General features: G+C 40.1%; 1 protein-coding gene across 1 annotated transcript in view; it reads left to right on the top strand.

Moving 5' to 3' along the window:
- Positions 1-19,649, top strand: part of LOC120805719 — a 38,932-nt gene extending 19,283 nt beyond the window's left edge. The window contains exons 7-18 of the mRNA XM_040156216.1: positions 1,042-1,191; positions 1,558-1,889; positions 2,042-5,749; positions 7,475-8,017; positions 9,460-9,548; positions 10,934-11,155; positions 11,424-11,603; positions 12,362-12,461; positions 13,096-13,227; positions 14,626-14,712; positions 14,993-15,091; positions 18,629-19,649. Of these exons, the coding sequence (XP_040012150.1) occupies positions 1,042-1,191; positions 1,558-1,889; positions 2,042-5,749; positions 7,475-8,017; positions 9,460-9,548; positions 10,934-11,155; positions 11,424-11,603; positions 12,362-12,461; positions 13,096-13,227; positions 14,626-14,712; positions 14,993-15,091; positions 18,629-18,659 (5,673 nt within the window). The 3' untranslated portion in view covers positions 18,660-19,649. The remainder of the gene's footprint in view (positions 1-1,041; positions 1,192-1,557; positions 1,890-2,041; positions 5,750-7,474; positions 8,018-9,459; positions 9,549-10,933; positions 11,156-11,423; positions 11,604-12,361; positions 12,462-13,095; positions 13,228-14,625; positions 14,713-14,992; positions 15,092-18,628) is intronic.
- Positions 19,650-19,750: the final 101 nt, after the last annotated feature.

The following is a 19,750-nucleotide window of genomic DNA, read 5'->3' on the forward strand; positions in this document are numbered from 1 at the left end:
TGTGTGTGTCTGTGAGGATTGATGAGCCTTAGTATGACAGCAGCCATATTGTGGAGAGAGAGAAGGATGGAGGGGTGGAGGGAGGCACAGGGGGAGGAGTACTGTAGCCCCCTCATCCTCACAGGTTAATATTGACACAGCCTGGGCAGATACAGCGCCTGAAGCGCTCATCAGTCATTTCAGTGGACCCATACAAATGCACTCAGACACACGCAGGCTCAAGCAGAGAGGAGGACCACACACACTGTAATACAGAGCACACAGAAACAAAAAAAATTACCCATACTCAAAGTGAAGTAGATCATTGGACTATATGACGTATGGAAAAGAAAAGAGAGATGTTTTCATGAATGCCAGGCTACTTAAATAAGCACAACAACAATTTTGAGAACTTCACAAAACAAACAGTTGTATAACAAATCTAGATTAATCAAGCAAATATGTTTTCAAAAGTATCACATTGCACACTTTGTGTAACCCTGCTTTGCAAATCATGGTTGCCCTAACGTTGTTAATCATTTCAGAGAAAAAGAAAAACAAGTTCCCTTGACAAACAAAACAATTAATTAATGCAACTTTCCATCGATCAATCATTGTGCCTGCCACTGAATTACCATAATCTGTGCATGGTGGCTGTTTTAAGAGCAAACAGTTAATTTCTAAACAATAAATCACAAAGTGTCTCTTTACCCCTCTGTGCGCTTTGACAGATTCGTCTCTCATCAGTACAGATGAAGGCTCACTTGAAACCACTTCAGTTTTACTAAAAAAATGAAATCGTATGCGCAATAAAAGGCAGGGGTCTAACAAAGTTTCCCATACAGCTGTAACCAAAATGTTAGGAAATGTTTATTAATCACTTTAAGACTATTATGATGAAATGTAATAATTGCTTTGTAATTTTTTTTTAATTAATAATATAAGTTCAAAACTGTTCGAACTCCGAGCATCTATCTAACAGCTTGCCATACATATTTCAGATGTTGATTCCTTCCCTCTTTTTCTTTCTTTGTTTGTTTTTCTTTCTAATCTCTCTTCCAGAACTGGCATGGTTATGTGGACAGGCTGAAATCATTCAGTCATCGCCATGGCCATGATGGTCTGGTGGTTCTCTTGTCCATCGATGATACAGTTCAACATCCCTGCCAACAGGTGGCTGTCTACTCAAACAACACAGATATCCTAAACCAGGTAAATCAGACACAACTCAGTGTTTCTGATTATTGGTAATTAATTAAAGAAACAGTAATGTCTGCTTTTGTCTCCTTTTTTACATCTTTATGAATCCCATGTTAACATATTTCATTTGCTAAATTCCCAAGGGCCGCAGCAGGTACTTGACGTTTGGTTTCCAGAGAGGTGTGGCATGTTAAATAGGGTAATGCTGCACAGGAGATGATGGTCACAAACCAGAACAATTGTTCTTGGCAATTTGGCAGAAGTGCAATTACATCATTCTCACTCTTGTCAGTTAGCATTTCTAGAAATGTCATTTGAAAAAAACTTTAACAAATTAGAAAAACATAGGATATTGAGTTGAAATGGCTCTCATTGCAGATCTGCTGTGAGTTGGAAGAGTTTTTCAGCTGGTCTCTTTCTGGTGAACTGGAGGCTAGGGGAAATTTCCAGGTCTACCACATCCCTATAAACACCTCCTCATCCTCTGGTACTCCTCCTCTACTGGAGGAAGAAATGCAGGGCCTCCTCAAGGACTTTGTGGACCGGCGGAGCTCTGTATTAGCCTGCCATCCCAGCAGTAGGACCTCTTCCACGGAGGGAATAGCAGGCAGTGTGGAGTTCTCCCAGGGATCATCTGGTATCAATGACATGGATGGTTCTGACATAGAGAGGGCTGAGGGAGTCAGTGGAGATGTGGTAGCAATAGCAAGGTATTAAATGCATTCCTGAATTTATTTTTGTTTCATTCAGTGTTAGTTAAAGTTATCAAAACAAGAAATTTGAGATTAAATATTATTTATACACAATTTTAGGCAAACATTGAGACAATTCAATAACAGTGTTGTTTCATCTCCTCATATAGGGTGATGACAGATGGTGAAGAGGACACAGGAGCTGTAGGAGTCAATGCTGGTGGGGAGCTAGTGAGCCCTGACAGCGGTATGACCACCATCCGCAGCAGCCGGTCCTCCAAGGAGAGTTCAGTGTTCCTTAGTGATGATAGTCCAGTCGGTGAGGTTATAGCAGGAGGTCCAACAGCAGGGCCAGGAGGACTCTTCCTGAGAAACCTCTCTCCCCTGGGGTTGTCATCTCTCTCCCCTCCTGTCCCACCTGAGAGGAGGAAGCACCACTCTAGCAGAAATAGGAGTGACAACTTTGACCTGTTTAGTTTTGACCCACTACATAGCAGTGACCAGTCTTTGCCAGCAGGAAGGGAACTGGCAAATTCTGAAGTAAGAGGAGATGAGGGAGAAAGAAAAGCAGGGAGCTCCAACTTATCAGAACTTGAAGAGTTGAGCTTGCTGGATTTCTCTGCTCCAAATTCACTGGACGGGCTTGAAAGTAGAAATTCTTCAATTGACCACCATGGTCAAATTCATGGGAATGAGATGATTGAGACTGTGGTACCTCCAACTCCAGTTAACAGCCTGGTAGGTAGCTGCCCACCCAGCAGTTGCGGGGTAAGGTTCTTCCCAGAAGATATAGCTGAAAGGATCAATGGCCTACAGCACAAGGACAGTGTGTCGTCATCCTTGTCAGAGACGTGGGATGAACTTGGCTTTGATACACAAGGAGCATTGTCCTCAAGTGATAATAATGCCTGGAGTAGGACCATGGAATCTGAGAGCCCTTTGAATATTATAGAGGAAGTTGGAGGCAAAGAGTCAATCATTGACATGAGAGAAAGAGAAAGCAGGGAGGATAACTTAAAGTCAGAGAATGCCCACCAGAGGGGAAAGAGCCTTGAACCTCAGCTTAGTCTGGTCATCGAGCAGACTGAATCATATGAAAACTGGAACCAAGATTCTGTGCTGAAGGATCAGTGGAACCCTGTTACTTTGGCTGATCTGCAATTGACACCACCAGAGGAGGAGGTAAATGGAAAATGTAAAGCTGGTATCATTGAAAAAACAGCCTCTTTGTCAAGGAAGAAAGCAATCCTAAAGACTATAACACCAGACACATCTAAAGATGAGGACGAAGGGGTCCAAGGAAAAAAAGGAGAACGACAGATGGAGCTCCTAGACTTTTGGACGTATTCAGCTCAAAATGGATTTCTCAAATCTGATAGCGGAACCACCACGTCTTACCCAGAATCACTAGACATGTGGAATATGACAATCCGGGATGACAGTCTATCACCTCTCACAACCCCTGACAACTTCTCTGAAAACTCAGGTTCTTTCTCTGGGGTGAACCACAGTTTTGTGGGTGGCACATCTGTCGAAAGTCCACCAGGATTCTCTGACGGTGGAATGGAGATGTGGAACACCACCATACAGGAAGACAGCTCTTCCACTATAACAAGCCCAGAAGGACCTGAAAATGGAAAGGACGTTTGTCACATGGGATCAATGGACGCCAGTGATTCTCCAGAGACACATGCAAGCAAACAGTTGGAAGAAAAAAAAACTGTAGAAGGGGAGAGAGCTATGAGTAATATAATTAGTCAGACTCCTGAAGAAGTGGGGTGGACAGGTAATGAACATAATTTGAAAATAGTCATAGAGGCTGCAGAAGGTAGAACACAGTGTGAAGAAACAGGGGATGAGGACATGCAGACTGTTCAGACCCAACAGTCTATTATACAGATATTGGCATCAGAACATTCAGAAGATGGGACTTCCCCGTACCAAGGCATTAACATGTGGGATTTACCTGTCCCTGGCATTGCCACCTCCACCTCAGAATATGAAAATGTAGGAGCTGGTGGGTGGAGCCTGACATCCTCCCCTGAGACCTTTGCTAGCCCCGTAGTAGACATGGTACAGCTAGAGGGGCAGTCTAGCCCTTTTATAGCTGTGACCGAACCTATTCAGATAGATGAGACGCACGATCAATACCAGAAGGCTAATCCCCTGGGAAAGACTGAATACAGAGCAATAATTTCAGATAAAGAACAGTCAGCCAACCAAGTATTCCTTTTTGATGGAACTGGTGAGTTAGGTCACATGACAAGGAGTGAGGGACGTTCAATTGAGAGTAAGTACTACAACAAAAGCAGAGAAGGATCAGAAGAGGCTGACTGGATAGAGCAACCCAGTCATTATTCCCCATTTGTTATAGTGGACGGTTCCTCCGTCACTCAGCAAATCTCAGCCAATTATCCTTCAAGTCTAGGAGAAGCTTCTGAGACTCAAATCCAGACTGACCAATCATTATCCCCAAGTCATGAGAATTGCGACAGCTCAGAATCAGCTTCATTATCACATGATCTGCCAATCAAAATGGCCCACAGTGATGATGGAACTACCACTGAAAGCCAAGGGGGGCCTAACAAAAAGAGCAATGGAAATGTGGACGGCAAAATAACAGAAACTATGTCTCTGAGCTCCAGCTCTGGGGGGAGGGGAGAGACAGTGAAATATAGCCCTGACAGCCTTCACCCAGTTAGTCGAGACGAACTCAGGTCCAATTCTGACGGAGATTCGTCTTCAGGCCTAGAAATGGATTACATTGTTGTGTCTGGCACAGTAAAAGAACTAGAGAGAGAGCGGCACGATAGGCCTAAACAGGGTGGCAGGCAATCAGAAAGAACAAGAAAGTCCATGGAGACATTTGGCATGCTTTTCTATGCTGCCACAGTACTGCAAACCCAGGCTCAAGCTACACATAGGAATCACCAGGACAACATAGAACAAAGTAGGCAAAATCAAATGAGCAGAGGTACTGAGAGTACACTTGGTGCAGATACAGAGCCAAATCAAGAAGTCCTATCCACTCATTACCAAGCAAATCTGGATAATACCACTGAACATCACATGGTGCCAGAAATGATCAGTCCCAGTCAATCAAAAAATACCTCAGAAGCTTTTCATCAGTCAGATTCAAGACCAACAGGTTACAGTCAAACTCAGGTAGAAGAAGGAAACTATGACAATAACTCAAGCATGGTGGCCAGAAGTGTGTCTCCATCATTAAGATATCCATCAGATATCTTCCTGAAAACCAGAGAGGAAGTTTATGTCCATTCCCAAATCTCGATGGAAGATTCAGATGAGGGTGGGCAGTCACCCTCTGCACCTCCACAATGTCCGACTTCTTTGGGCGACTTTGAAGACTGGGGGGGTCAGTTAGAGAGACAGGACACACCTCAAACCATATCTGAAATACAATCCCCTTTACTTACTAACAGTTCAGTATCCCACACCAGCTCTTTGACTGGCACCCCATTAAGTGAATCAGGTATTTCTACTGAAAGAGGACTTGGATTACCATTTTCTGGAGATTTAATGGAAGAGGAGAATGATGAGGAAGAGCCGGAGGAGGAAACTGATATAGAGCACATTACCTTGACAAAACGGACGCCGGAAGTACAAAGTGAGACAGAAGAAAGACCACATTTAGGATCTTGTGATCTGCTAAGTTTCACTGAGGAGCTGAGTGGAGGTTCATCACTTCAACAAACAGATTTACAAACACTTGATCTTAATCAGGACAGGTTCCTACAGAATACAGTGGATTACTATGATAGACAACCTATAAGGACTGTTGAACGTCATAGACGGTCTAATGACCAACAGTTTGGAAGCCTTGAAGCTTCTCAAGATAGCTATTCACTTGTTTTAAGGTAAGCAATGCACCTCAAATCATATGCTTTGTCTTAAGCTCTTTGCTGATCTGTTTCTGTCACATTTACTGTTATTCAAAAGTGAGTACAAACACTTAAAAACTAATAACATGCAAATGCATTATCTTTCATAATAAGAGACAATATTAAAGTTATTAGACCATGTACTTATCTTATAAGGTTGATTAACCCAAATTGCAAATATTTTCTCATGTACATGTAGTGTATAGTACATCTTGCCATGCAGATAGTTTTGGCTTGATTTTCCAAGGTTTTGAGATTGGGCTCTCTGAGATTTCCACACGCACACATGCACATGTGCCAACCACTTCTCCCTGGACTCTCCCTTAGTTCTCTGCTGGGTTTTTACATCTCTACAGCTTTCTCAATGAAGTCTGTATATCAGAGGATTATTAGCATCGTTGAACAGACTGTCGAAAATAAAGCTAAGAAGGCCCTCCTGAGGAAATGAGTTTGATGATTTGTGTGTAAGTGTGTGTCTTTGTGTGCGTGCGTGTGTGAGCATGTTTGTATGAGTAAGAAATAAACTGCATGTGTATGTGGTTGTATTTCATGTATTCAGTGGCAGGCTTTCATCTACAGCTCTGTGTGTGTGTGTGTGTGTGTGTGTTTATAAATCTGTTTACGCCTCATTAAATATGCATTACCTGCCTCATTACAGCTAGAGCCCCACCACAGCTGATGGAGACAGCTCCCCTAGCTCTCTTACAAGGTGTGGGTGTGAGTGTATGCATGCAAGCCTGTGTATGAGTGTGTGCATAAGTATTAACCAGTGTATCAGACAATAAAAGTTTCTCCATGCAGCTACAACTTTACATAGCAAGGAGTACATAATGTATTTATGTCTGTGTTTGTTTCCTTTTGTGTAATTGTTTGGAAAGCAGACTGTCTGCTACTCTGTTTCTTATTGCAGACGAGTATTACAAGGTATGGCTTTATATGAAAGAATGGTGTTTTATGTTTAGTTGTAAAGCAGTAGCCAGTCTGTCTCTAGATTTAAGCATTATTAAAAGTGTTCTGTGGAGTTTTCTTGAAAACAAACTTTCAGTTTATAGTCAGCGTTACTCACCAAAACACTTTGTTGGATCCTTAAAGCCTAACAAACATGTTTAATTTATTTCCCTCCTCAGAAATCATTTTTAATGCAGATGTTTTTTAACTTTTGAAATTGTATTGTTTATGTCCATGTTTTCCTTGCTAGAAGTCCTTTTCTTCCCTGCCATTGCTGAGGCATTGCTGTTTCTTACATTGGTGGAATAATGGCAGCAATGTACATCACATCTGCTGTGTTCTCATGTTCGTGTGTTTCCTCGTGCATATGCACAAAAACAAACGAAACATGGGCCCACTCTTAAAAACACAGCTCCATAGTGCTACTAGTATTCAGGATCTCTACAGGATACCTTTAGTGTGAACCTTGGGTATTTAAACACAACAGTCTACTGAACAAGCTCAAGAAATTTCACAATGAAAATTTGATCTCGCAAGCCAGCAAATGGTCTTAATGAGAATGTACTGGGCATTTGATAGAGTTTGTGTGTTTGATGGACTGATTAAAGTGGAACTCAAAAGTTTTGTGTATTTCAAAAGTACGTAGCCCAGATGCAGATGGATGAAGTTCACTGTACTCCATTTGTATTTACAATTCTTTATGAATTTCTCTTTCTCTCTGCACTGATCCCCGATCACCTATTCCACTGGCAGAAGAAACCAAGATGTGACATCCCGGCAGCCATCCCAGCCAACCAACGAGAATGCTGCATTTCAGTGGACAGGAAGTCAGAATGTAACTCAGGGTCAAACCCAGTATGGCTACAACTACCACCACATTGACCAAAGAACTGAAAACCAGAGCACGCACTCAGCCTGCGTAGATACCAAATCCAACGGCCAGCAAAACACCACAGATGTCTATGCTGAGTTTACAACTGATGCCAAAGCCATACAGTACGGGTCTGAGGAGGCTGAGAGCTATTATGATGCTGGAGCTAAGACCGAGTACAGCTTGGACGATCCAGATTCCAAGTGTCAGTACGTAGCTGAAAGCCAGTATGGATATGACTCCAACTCCATATGCGCTTCTGAACTTCAGTGCTCTCAGTATCAAGCTGATGGCCAGTGTCAGTATGAGACAGATGCTCGATACCAGTTTGACAGACAGCCATTTTACCAATCAGATCTCCTCCCTGAGAGTGAAGATCATGCGCAGTATGTGCCGGAGGCATATGTTCACTTTCTCCTGTCAAGGTGAGCGCTCACTCATACAGACTCAATTTTGCCTTTCAGTAAGTTCCACAGGTCCAGCACTGTGTAACACTTTAATTCTTAGTACTATCTAAGATCCAATAATTTGTACCACTGGTATCAGCTAAAGGCCCCTTTGGAAACTTGCCTCAGCAAGACTGTTTTATTTTAGCTAAAGGTTTTCTTTCATTGGTCATTCTAAAAATCTAAAATGTGATTATACGGGGTTTTCTATCCATTATAAATGTGTTACAGACAGAGGGATAAACAGTGGAACACCATAGGTTTTCCAAATGCTAAGAGCTGCACTACTGTCTTTTACCACAAAGAGGCAGCACAGATTAATTTCTTACTATTCTTTGTACCAAAGCAGATGAGGATTGAAATATGAAACCGTAAAAGCATAAAAGTATTTAATTAATCTCTGCATCATGTCACAGGATACATATGTAGGTTCAGAAGGATTAAAGAAGCAGGTCTATTTCTGATGTGTTGTGTTGAAAGACATGGTCATTTGTCAGTCATAACAAAAGACGCTACTGAGTTGCATTTTGGGCCCATACTTGGGTCTAAAAGTCAGAATATCTCAGCATCTGCTGCTGCTTTTATTTTCAGATTATGTCTTGCCCAAGATATATTTTTTTTTCTAAATCCAAAGTCCAAATCAAAAGTCATGTTCTGGAATCAATATTACGTGTGTGTACATGTATACATGTACTCTGTGCAAATGGGTGTGATGCAGTTTTATTGGTCCTTGTAAGCAGTTGCGTCATGGTACTTGTTTTTCCCCACTCTGTAATTCTGATGACCCACCCCTTCATTGGGATACACAACCCTCCCCTGTCTTTTACTCTGTTGCGCACACACACACTAGACTTCTCCATAATCAATTGGTCATGTGACTTGATTGTGGAAAGAGTGGTTCAGTCGCTCATGCTGGAAGAAGACAGTGAGGGAAAGGTAGGTGTCCCGAGAAAGATTTTTTAAAAAGACCCAAAAAAAAGCATTTGTGCATATGTGGGTTTTTGTTTTTTTTAGGTCTATAAGCATGTGTACTGGCTTTCCTGTACTGCCTCTCTCTATTGTTTAGGAGGCCTTATGCTAATCAGAGTCTGTTAGAGGGGCTTTGGTTGGGGGGGAGGTAGCAACACTGCTCAGTATTGTTTCCTCAGCCCACACGTGCAGTCTGGGAATGAAGCAGTGAGTCACTTTCTGTCCATGTACTTTGTCACTTCTGTAATGCTTCATGTTCGGAGTCAAATGAACAGATTTTAAACTTTTCCTCATTCAGTGTCATGGGAAAATTTAGATGATTGTTCTCTGCAGATGATTGTCTTTGGTTTGTTCGGCTCAATACTATGTGTAGCTGTGCCTATGGTGTTAGTAGTAATAGCAATGACAATTTATGTTGTGTCTCATTATTGTCTTTCTCTGCCTTTGAGCAGACACTCCCAACAGACAGACAATGCAGCAGGAATGATGATAAAGATGGCCTCCAGTGAGGAAGCTGCTGAGGAGATGGATAACAGAGAAGGTAAATAAATGCCAAGATAAACTAACTTATATTATTTCAGTTATTTAAAATCTGGGTATTTAGTGTTGGTGATTTTTGCTGCACCTTATAGGTAAAAAGTTAGAGATATAGGCTTAACAGTAAAATTTAAAGAGGAATACCAACATGTAATGTTCTGTGGAGGTATAAGAAACTATCATGAATGTGTTTAAAATATATTTTAGAAGTCTAAAAGAAAGAATTATCATAATTTAGAAGGACTATTTGGACTATTATTTGACTGACAAAATACTTAACACAATTAGAAATGTGCTCCCCTTTTTTTCTTCTGTTGCCATAAAATCATGTGAGGCACTCACCTGAGGATAGCAATGTCAACTTTTGAATTAAGGATCTTCCGTCATCATTATTCTTTCGATTCCCTTTTTTTCTAGATTAGTCAGGGGGCTCCATAACATTTTTTAAGAACAAGACCAAAACAAAATTATAACAATAATTAAACTTTATTTGTGTAGCACCTAATATAAAAGAAATGCAGCTCAGTGCTTTACAATAAAGAAATGCACAGAGCTCTTTACATGAAAATAGACATACAATGAACATAAAAACAGGGATAGAAGGCCGTAATTAATGCAACATAAGATGGAAAATAAAACCCACTTGAAAATCATAAATATAATAAAATCAAAATAAAGTTAAATAGAATGCATGAATGCTTAAAATCCAATATAATACAACATTTTAAAAGACGTGCAGCAGTGCATCAGTGCAAAGTAAAGTGCAAAAAAGAATTTCCGGCTAGATAGTGAGTTAAAAGCTAAAGTGAAGAGATAACTTTTTAGCTTTCTTAAAAAATATTTAGTGAATTGGCTTCCCTTATATCTATAGGTAGAGTGATCCATAGCTTTGGGGTGTAATTGACAAAGGCTGCATTCTTACTTTTCTTTCAGCTGCTGCTGTGAACCTCCAATAAACCAGCAACAGATGATCGCAATTTCCGTGAACGTATATAGTTAACAAGGGAATTACTAATGTAGCTTACTCATTAGCCCATAACGGGCTTTGTATTTAAGGAGGAGGACCTTAAAATCAGTTCTATGTGTTACAGGAAGCCACAGCAGAGCAGCTAAAACTGGAATAATGTGCTCTCTCCTCTTGGTTCTGCTTAATAGCCAAGCTTAAGAGAGGAGGGAGGTCAGTAAAAAGTGCACTGCAGTAATCGTGTCGGCTTGAAATAAAGGCATGAATCAATTTTTCAGCATCTGTTTGATTCAGAAATGGTCTTACTTTAGCTATGTTTCTAAGTTGGCGAAATTATGTTTTCATCAAGGCCTCTTAGGCATAATCACATGAGGGGAAAAAAAGGACAAACTAAGAAAAAAATTAAACCATCTCTCTCTGACCAGACCCACCCTCCTCGGCAGATCTATCGAGCAGCTCTAATCAAAGGAGAAAGTTGGCAGCTCCGCCAATGGACGTGTCACTGGACCGCAGTGATGGGTCTCTTCTCTCAGAGGATGCTCTGGACACAGAGGACGAGGCCTCGGATACTGGAGATGACCTGGATGTCAACGTTGATGAGCTGGACACACCTGATGAGGCTGACTCACTGGAGTTCAACAGACAAGGTGAGACAAACACCTCACATGTCAGCACATACTGTATTGTACAAATATGCTTTAAAATTCAAAAAGAAGACACTGTTCTGCTACAGAATGAAGATGTGGCGGCATCCATCATGTTCATTTTCAACCCCTCATCAAATTTGTTTCGGATCAGCATTTGTCACTAGCTCTCTGCATCATATATTAAAAAAGAAAATCAAACTTTTAATATTCATTTTGTCTGTTGCCGTGTCATCTTGTAAAATTCACATATCACTGATGTCACGAACAGGGGACTCAGAGAAGTCTAATCTGGGTGCAGGAGCAGCTTCAAGTGATGCCATCGCTGGACACAGATCAGCTGAGGAGAGCAGGGATAGCAGACTGTGGAGGAGCGTGATGATAGGAGAGCAGGAGCATCGCATTGATATGAAGTGCATTGAGCCATACAAAAGAGTCATCTCTCATGGAGGTACGCAAATACAGATGAATGGGTTGTGTAGGAAACTGTATGTTTCATAGCTTTTCATAATTTGATCTCTCCTGACGCCGCCCCTCTTGGTGCTCCCCTTTGGTAAAATCATACATTTACTTAATGATATTATGCTTGGAAACTTTTTTTAAAGGCAAGCACTCTTTTGGTATTGAAAAATACTGCATTGTTTTTTGTCAAGTTCATTTTATGAGTATTTGTTATTGATGCAACTATATACCGAGCAATTCTGAACATTGTTGAACCAGGGCTGCCAGGCTCCAACTTTTCCCTTTCAAATTCAGATTCTGCTTGTGGAATTTGAATGGGCACAGGTATCTGAATGCCCGTCAACTATACATACCAACAACAGCAGTAACTAAACAGTGAAAGGGGGAAGAGTGGTTTACGGAGGTGTGATCAGAACAGTTCTCATCTTGATATGCATTTGACTCACTGAACTTATAGTAAATCGATTCCGGCTAAATGTTAGAAACTACTAAAATGAAATGCTCAGTGTTTTATCTCAAACGGGTGCATCTCAGCTTCTGGAGGATCAGGATTCCTAGACTTCCACTATAGCTGGCTGAGTAGATTGCCTTTTGAATAGGTTTCTTTCAGCTGTGTTGTGGCTTCACTTGGGCTTAAATCAGTACTGTACTGTGGATTTTTTCATACTGGATGAAAGCACAGGTTTGCACATAAGTACTGCAAAGGAGAACTGCTGTGAGTGTCCTCTTTCGGTTTTATATTCTCAGGTTATTACGCTGAACAGAATGCCATCATCGTGTTTGCAGCATGTTTCCTACCGGACAGCGACTGCGACAATTACAATTATGTAATGGAAAACCTTTTTCTGTGAGTAATGTTTCACTACTTGGCCCAAACATATGTGGGCATGCAAACAAAGTATCCTTACACCCAAACATCACACCTTTATGTGATTGTGGAACCTCTCAACCATGGGCATTATTTTGCTGCATTAATAGCTTCCACTCTTCTTGGAAGGCTTTCCACAGGAGCTGGAGCCTGACTGCAGGAATCATTGCTGTCATTCAGCCACAAGGGAATTAAGTGAGGTCTGCCACTCATGTTTGGCAAGAGGTCTTGGCTCAAAGTCACCCTTGCAGTTTATCCCAAAGCTGTTGAGTGGGGTTGAGTACAGGGCTCTGTGCACCCTAAACTCAGAACCTTTATGGACCTGGCTTTGGTACTGGGGCAATGTCACTCGAAATAGTAAAGGTCCTTTCCCAAACTGCTGAAAGCAAAGTTGCCAGCATTCTTTTGTGTAAAATATCATGACATGCTGTAGTATTTATGTTTCCCTAACTGGAATGAAGGGGCCTAGTCCTAACCGTGAATAAGCAACCGCAGGATTATGTATATTATGCCATTCAATTAACAAGAAAATTGCATTTTACCTTTTGTTTCAGTCCTTGTATATAAACATATGCCAGTATAACACAGTTTCTTCCATTATCTGTGTGTGTAGGTATGTAATAAGTACCTTGGAACTAATGGTAGCAGAAGATTACATGATTGTCTATCTGAATGGCGCCACACCTCGCAGGAGGATGCCTGGTTTTGGCTGGATGAAAAAGTGCTACCAAATGATAGACAGAAGGTAATATTCACAAATACAAGTGTACAACAAATGTAATGTACAGTATGTATAATAATCTGTAACTGTAATGTTTAACAAACACCACACAAACATGACAGAGAACCTCTCTTAAGCTCTCAATCTCCTACCACATAAAACTGCAGACTGTAATTAAGAATTTCAAATACATTTGTTCGATCTAAAAGAGGGAAAAGTCCAAAGCAACCTTGAATGGGGAAAGTGAATTTAAAAAATCAGCAGCTCCTACCATTAAAGTGCTCTTTAGAAAGATTACTAACTCAATATCGGTGTGGTGCCCATCAGTACATGTGTAACTGATAAAATGTAAAGCTCAATTTGTATGACAAAATCATGCATCTTCAGTTAACATTAATACAGAGCGACTTAAAAAATAAATTAAATTTTCCAGTTAAGGTTGAATGGTGAAATTGGTTTTCAAGCCATATTAGCGCTAACATCCCCCTAGAATTCTGTTTAATATTTATGATTGGTCTTAATCCTCTTAATTAATGATATTTTGTAATTCTACAGTGGTAAGTGACAAATCCTATAAATGAATGTGGCATGGCTTTGATACTTTTACTGAGAAAAATGAAAAGGTAAGTTATCGCTTTAGACAACTTGATGACTTAAATGTTGTGTATAAACCCAGTCATTCTTCGGGTTTGTATTTCTGAAAACCACCCATCATAGAGGAGGGATATTGAAGGCTTAGTTGCTTCTCCTTATCGCAACAAAAACTTATTATCTGTAGAGGTATAACTTTCTTTTATGTTAGTCTTGTTACTACTCAGCAACAGAGTTTCATAGGTAAGCCAGTAGAGGGCATACCCATCACACCCATCAAAATCAAACCTCTCTCATCTTGACTTACTGGGATAAACATGGCACATCATCATTTTTAGTCACCATCATCAACAGGTTTAGTGTTACACTACTGTAATTGTTGCATCTGCAAAATGTGACGCATTGTACTGAGGAATTGCAGAGGATAGTGTACATACCATGGACAATACTACTGTACGTTCCGTTATGGGAATGTTTGAGGGCATTATTTTACAACATACATTTCACTCTCAAATAAAAGGTGTATAGTAAATATAGTGCATCGTGTACATATATAATAGGGAGTGATTTGGGAAAAAACCCAAGTGTGGTTGAAATGTCACTGATACAGTAAAATCATTGGAGCTCAGTGTGCAGTCATCCTCTCCTCAGATACCTAATTTTTGATGTGCATTCACCAGACTACCCATACTGTTTTTTTTCTCGTACAGCGGAACAGCTTCACTGTGAAAAAGCCTTGATACCTGCCTACCAATGTTAATAAGTTACAGTTATCAATGGAGCTCTTACTAATCTTTTTGCCCCTCTTCTGCTTCTCCTCTTCTCCCATAGACTGAAGAAAAACCTTAAGATGTTCATCATTGTCCATCCTTCCTGGTTCATACGGACTTTGCTGGGAATAACAAGACCCTTCATAAGGTCTCATTGCTGTACTTTACTTTTAGATGACACACCCTACCATAGAAAACATTTCAACAAACCACAAAGGATCTACATCAGGTGTCATGATTTCAAAAATGCACACATTTCACTCTTAACTCTTTTATACCAACAACTATATCCGTGCGACCAGTACATATTGGAAAGAAAGAAATGGAAATCATCATTAAACATCATCATTGCTCTCTCCATCCATGGGCATACTTTGTGATCTTTATTAAGTAGTGAAACAAAGTTTTCTGATTTCTGTTTTCTACAGCTCCAAGTTCAGCAGTAAGATCAAGTATGTGAATAGCCTGCAGGAGCTTGGGGAAATCATCCCAATGGACTATGTCCACATTCCACCCAGTATCGTCAAGTGAGTCAGCCTGAAACAGTATTTCTGTACTTCACTTTTTTTTGGCCAAACAAGATGGAAACAAAGCTATCTGCACTCTGATTGTCCTCCCTTGAGTAAAACTTTTGTTTTTATTTAGTTGATTAGTTTGAAAGTTTACAATATCACTTAATAGCAGTCCATCAGGAAACCTTGCCCTTTTTATTTATTTTGAGAACAGCCTGCTGTCATGATCAGTGAAAAATGAACTATGTTACCAAATTAACTACCTTGCTTTCTCTCCTTCACTGCAATTTTATTAATCTCCACTCCAGTTTTGACAGTTAAGAGTAGCAATTATAACGTGTTTGTCAAGTCTATAGAAGCTTGGGCAAAATAATAGAATCTTTTGTTTCAGGAAGCTGATTTTGGACTAAAAAATCCTCAATATATACCAAATATACTGTATACATTATATGGTATGTAAGATGGGCTGCAGGCAAGTCTGATGTTATATCTGGATCTTCAAGTATCTTAAGATAATTTTTTTGGCCTTCAACTCCTTTCTTAGAGTTGAAGGCCATGGTAAATGACAAATACTGTAATTTCTGCTGTAATCAAATCATAGAGACAAATACAATTTTTTTTTTATTTTTTTTTAGCAGAGTTACTCAAGAAATACACACTGACCCTCTCCTTGCAAAAAGTAAACAAAGCGAAAAACTCTTATCCCCAATGCCAAAATTAGGCATGCTTATACATCTCTCACTCTGCCCAAAGGTTTGACGAGGAGAGGGGTATACACAGGTTTGCATGCATGAGGTAAATCACCTAACCTGCCTGTCTTGATCAGCTGGTTGTGTAAAAGTCTCCCTGAAAAATCCGCCAAAGCTACTGTGAATTTTTCCATGCTGGGACTAACCTTTTACTGACCTTTGGCTGTCTCCTTATCCAACATAAAACAAGTCAGATATAGATTTTCTTACTTCTTTCAGTCTGGGATTTGGCTTTCCATGTAAATTGTTTAATTTCACCTTTCATCTGTGACATTTTAGTAGAAATCTAATGAACCTATATACGCTTAGGTAGCCTCCACTAACAACAGACATACATACCTAGTCACTCCCAAAGCTAGGCTGGTTTGATGGTTTGCTGTTGAGGAATTTACAATTTTTCATGATCGGCAGCAAAATCTCCCCACAGTGTAAGGGAATAAGTGGTGCGGTATTCTAACTGCTGCTGACTAACAACAGCTTCCAGTGAGATAAGTTAAAACTATTAGCATGAAGCGTTTTTGCAAAGAGCAGTGCCCATTAACCACAAATACTGAGTCACTTTGTTGATACGACTACCAGATTGCACCAAAGTAAAACATTTTAAATCCTACACTTAGTGGCTTTGAGGTGTTTTCAAGTTCATGAAAACTATAATAAGTTGGCTATAAAAAAACAAAAGAAAACAACATCGGCCGCTCGTACAAGGTGGTACCCAAACTTGTGGACTCTGATGTCAAAGTTAACACACTTTGTACAGAAGACCATCCACCTTGATGCACTCGTTGAGACACTTTTGCAACGCTGTAACAGTGTCACACTACTTTGCTACAGAGAGGACAGCATACATACGACTACTGGTCCCTCATCAGGAAAATGTAAAAACATTATAATAAATGATCATTGCTGTTGTTTTTCTGGTAAGGGCAGTCTCTGTGGAAGATAGAATAACATATAAAATATCAACCATGGGGTTTTATGTATGATTACCTCATTATCTATTTATATCCAGTTCTACAGTGTACAGTGTTCTACAGGGTCAGTTTGTAGCCTAAAGACTGCCTAAAACACACACAAACACAGACTTTTTTGAGCTTTCGAGGATTTAAAGTGGAGATGAAAAAATTAAAGAAACCGTTTCTAAATTTAACCCCTTCCAAGAGGCCATGTCTTATACCTTTGCGTCTTCATGCCTTGTGCCACTAAGCATGTATTGAGCGTGAAAACTAGAGACATCCACACCTGCAGTGCTTGTAAAAAAACAAAAAACAAAAAAAAAACTGCTTAAGTGTTTGAGGGTAAAATATTAACTCTATTGACTGTTTTATTGTTGGAAAATGATTGAACCCTGCATTGTAGTGCATCTGTTCCTCACTCCTTTGGCCTTGAACACTCCCACTTTAGAGCACTGATGCTTGTTTGTCTTTCCTTCCATTCAAACTCATGTAGCAGTGGTGAAACAGACTACTAATTCCCAGCAACTGCATGTGTACTGACAATGTGGTCACACATATCACTCGTTTGACTCACTCACCAACCTTTGTTCTCTGCCCTCCAACCCAATGCTAAACCAGACTGGATACAGATTTGCAGGAAACAGCAGCTGTGTAAGTAGTACGCCGTTGGTCTCTGTCAGTGACTGAATTTAGCAGAGACAAAGACGGAAATAATTGCTGTCTTCTGAGATCCACAGAATTCCATGAACAGGAAAAATGTTCACACAATAAAATAGTTATTGGTCGAATCAAACAGCATTCTGACACTGCAGAGAGAGCTGTGTCAAATTTCTTTACCGCTAGTGTAACTGTGTCAATATGTCATGCTCAAATTCCACGTGAACTGTATATCTCTCTTGAGCTCTGTGACTTTCAATCACAGAATAACCTGCGTAGCCTATTTTATTTAGTCAACGCACTGTTTCTTAACCTCGGACAGTTCACTGAGACGTTATCAGTGACAAAGTCCTGATTACCCAGGACATGGACACATACAGACACGTGATCTCAGGTTTACTGTGTATTTTACCTTTCATTGATGAGGAAAGTACTTTTGATATTTCCAGGCTAATTTCTATGCAGTGGAAAGAATAAACTATCTTGACTGCTGAGCCTCACTGAACTCTCCACGCTGGTCTGCTTACCTCACAGACGTTTTCTAAACAATCAATTGCTAGCACTCATTGGAGAAAGTGGCAATGCTTTCCATGACTAACAATGACATTGGTAGTAAGTAAATCCTTGGCTAGTTTCTGAGGTAACTGTACAGTATTACAAAGCAATGATGCCTGCTGTAGCAGATTAATCATTTTTTATGAATGAGGAATGAAACATACTGTAATTGATACAGTAAAATGAAGGGATAATCATATAATAGACCTGCTGCACCGAAAATTCATTACTGCTGAGCTTTATTATTTGCGCAGCAAACCATCTTTAAAAATACCACAGTGAATCTTCTCTATGAATTTAAGAGCAAGTCCAGTAGCCAGTGCACAGTTGCTGATTTTGCAGTGTTATAGTTAACGGAAAAATCTAATATATAGTTAGTATGTCAGTAGGTACTGTATATATCACGTCCCATTTCAATAACAGGTATAAAAATAAGTGCATCTGTAACTGGCATAGTTTAGCTATTGCACAGCTATCCATTATGACTGCCGTTTACATTATGATCTGACCACTGTTTTTAGTTCTCACATATTGTATAGTTTTCACTGGCAATTCCGTTGCTTTAAACATTTAATTTTAACGCCTCAATGAAAAAGATGTACTGCAATTCTTCCTCTGTCATTTTCTTTCTCTCTCAGAGCTGACAAGAAGGGGAACTCAGCTGTTTGACAATTACCAGATACCTGGATCCTGCCTATCCTCTCCCTGCAATATGCTGTACCCTACCTCAGCACGTCTGAATATAAGCAAGCCTGCAGCATGATGTGTACGGCATCAGTGGGTTAGAAAGGAAGATGCTGTGGTGCAAAACAGCAGGCATTTGCTTGTGAGTGAGGGACATGAGGGTGCTGAACATAATACTGTATGACTGTCACTGTGCTAAAGGGAAGATGCTTTATCCTGTACCACTGTATGTTACACAGCTCTTGATTGTGTTCCTCATTTGGTAGCTTTTGTTTTTAACTTCATCTTAACTTGAACAATGCTTTGATTCTTATTTCTTCCACTTTGGAGAATTACTAACTGACTTCGTTACATACATGTATTAATCTACCCTGTCAGTTGCTACTTGTACCTTTTGTGACACATTGTAATATTAAGTGCGGATTCTCTGAAGCCATTGCGAGGCCATAACCTAATAGATGCAAATAGAAGTTGTATTACTGCCCATCTGCTCGCAAATACACATTTATTTCCCCTGGACAGTTGGGATATTACTGTACTGTAGCTCTTTCAGTAGATTATAATGTTATCTAATTCTAGATAGTCAAGGTTTACAAAAATACGATCCACACCCGAAAAAATCTCAGTACTATTCAAGCCTGTGGTTTGTAATGGCATTAAAACAGAACGGCCAAGCTGGCTTTTCAATAGTTTAACATAGTGTAGCGGGCTACTGTCACAGAGGGTTTTTACATTATGTCACTATCTCACCCAACACCTCATACAATCTTAAAATGGCTATGAGTAGGCTATTTTATTAACATTGTATATCACTGTGAAAATATGAGAAACATCATGTCATAAAGGTAGCAAAACAAAAGTAATGTGTTGCATGCTTTCAGTTGCTACAATTTCAGTTTACTCTGATCTGATTACTCATCCACATGCAGAGTTTGTGTACCAATGTAATTTTAGTCCTGGCTTATCCAGGTTGTGTGTGTGTGTGTGTGTGTGTGTGTGTGTGTGTGTGTGTGTGTGTGTGTGTGTGTGTGTGTGTGTGTGTGTGTGTGTGTGTGTGTGTGTGTGTGAGAGAGAGA

The sequence above is a fragment of the Xiphias gladius genome, chromosome 19 (assembly GCF_016859285.1).
Source record: "Xiphias gladius isolate SHS-SW01 ecotype Sanya breed wild chromosome 19, ASM1685928v1, whole genome shotgun sequence".
In the NCBI taxonomy this organism is placed as follows: Eukaryota; Metazoa; Chordata; class Actinopteri; order Istiophoriformes; family Xiphiidae; genus Xiphias; species Xiphias gladius.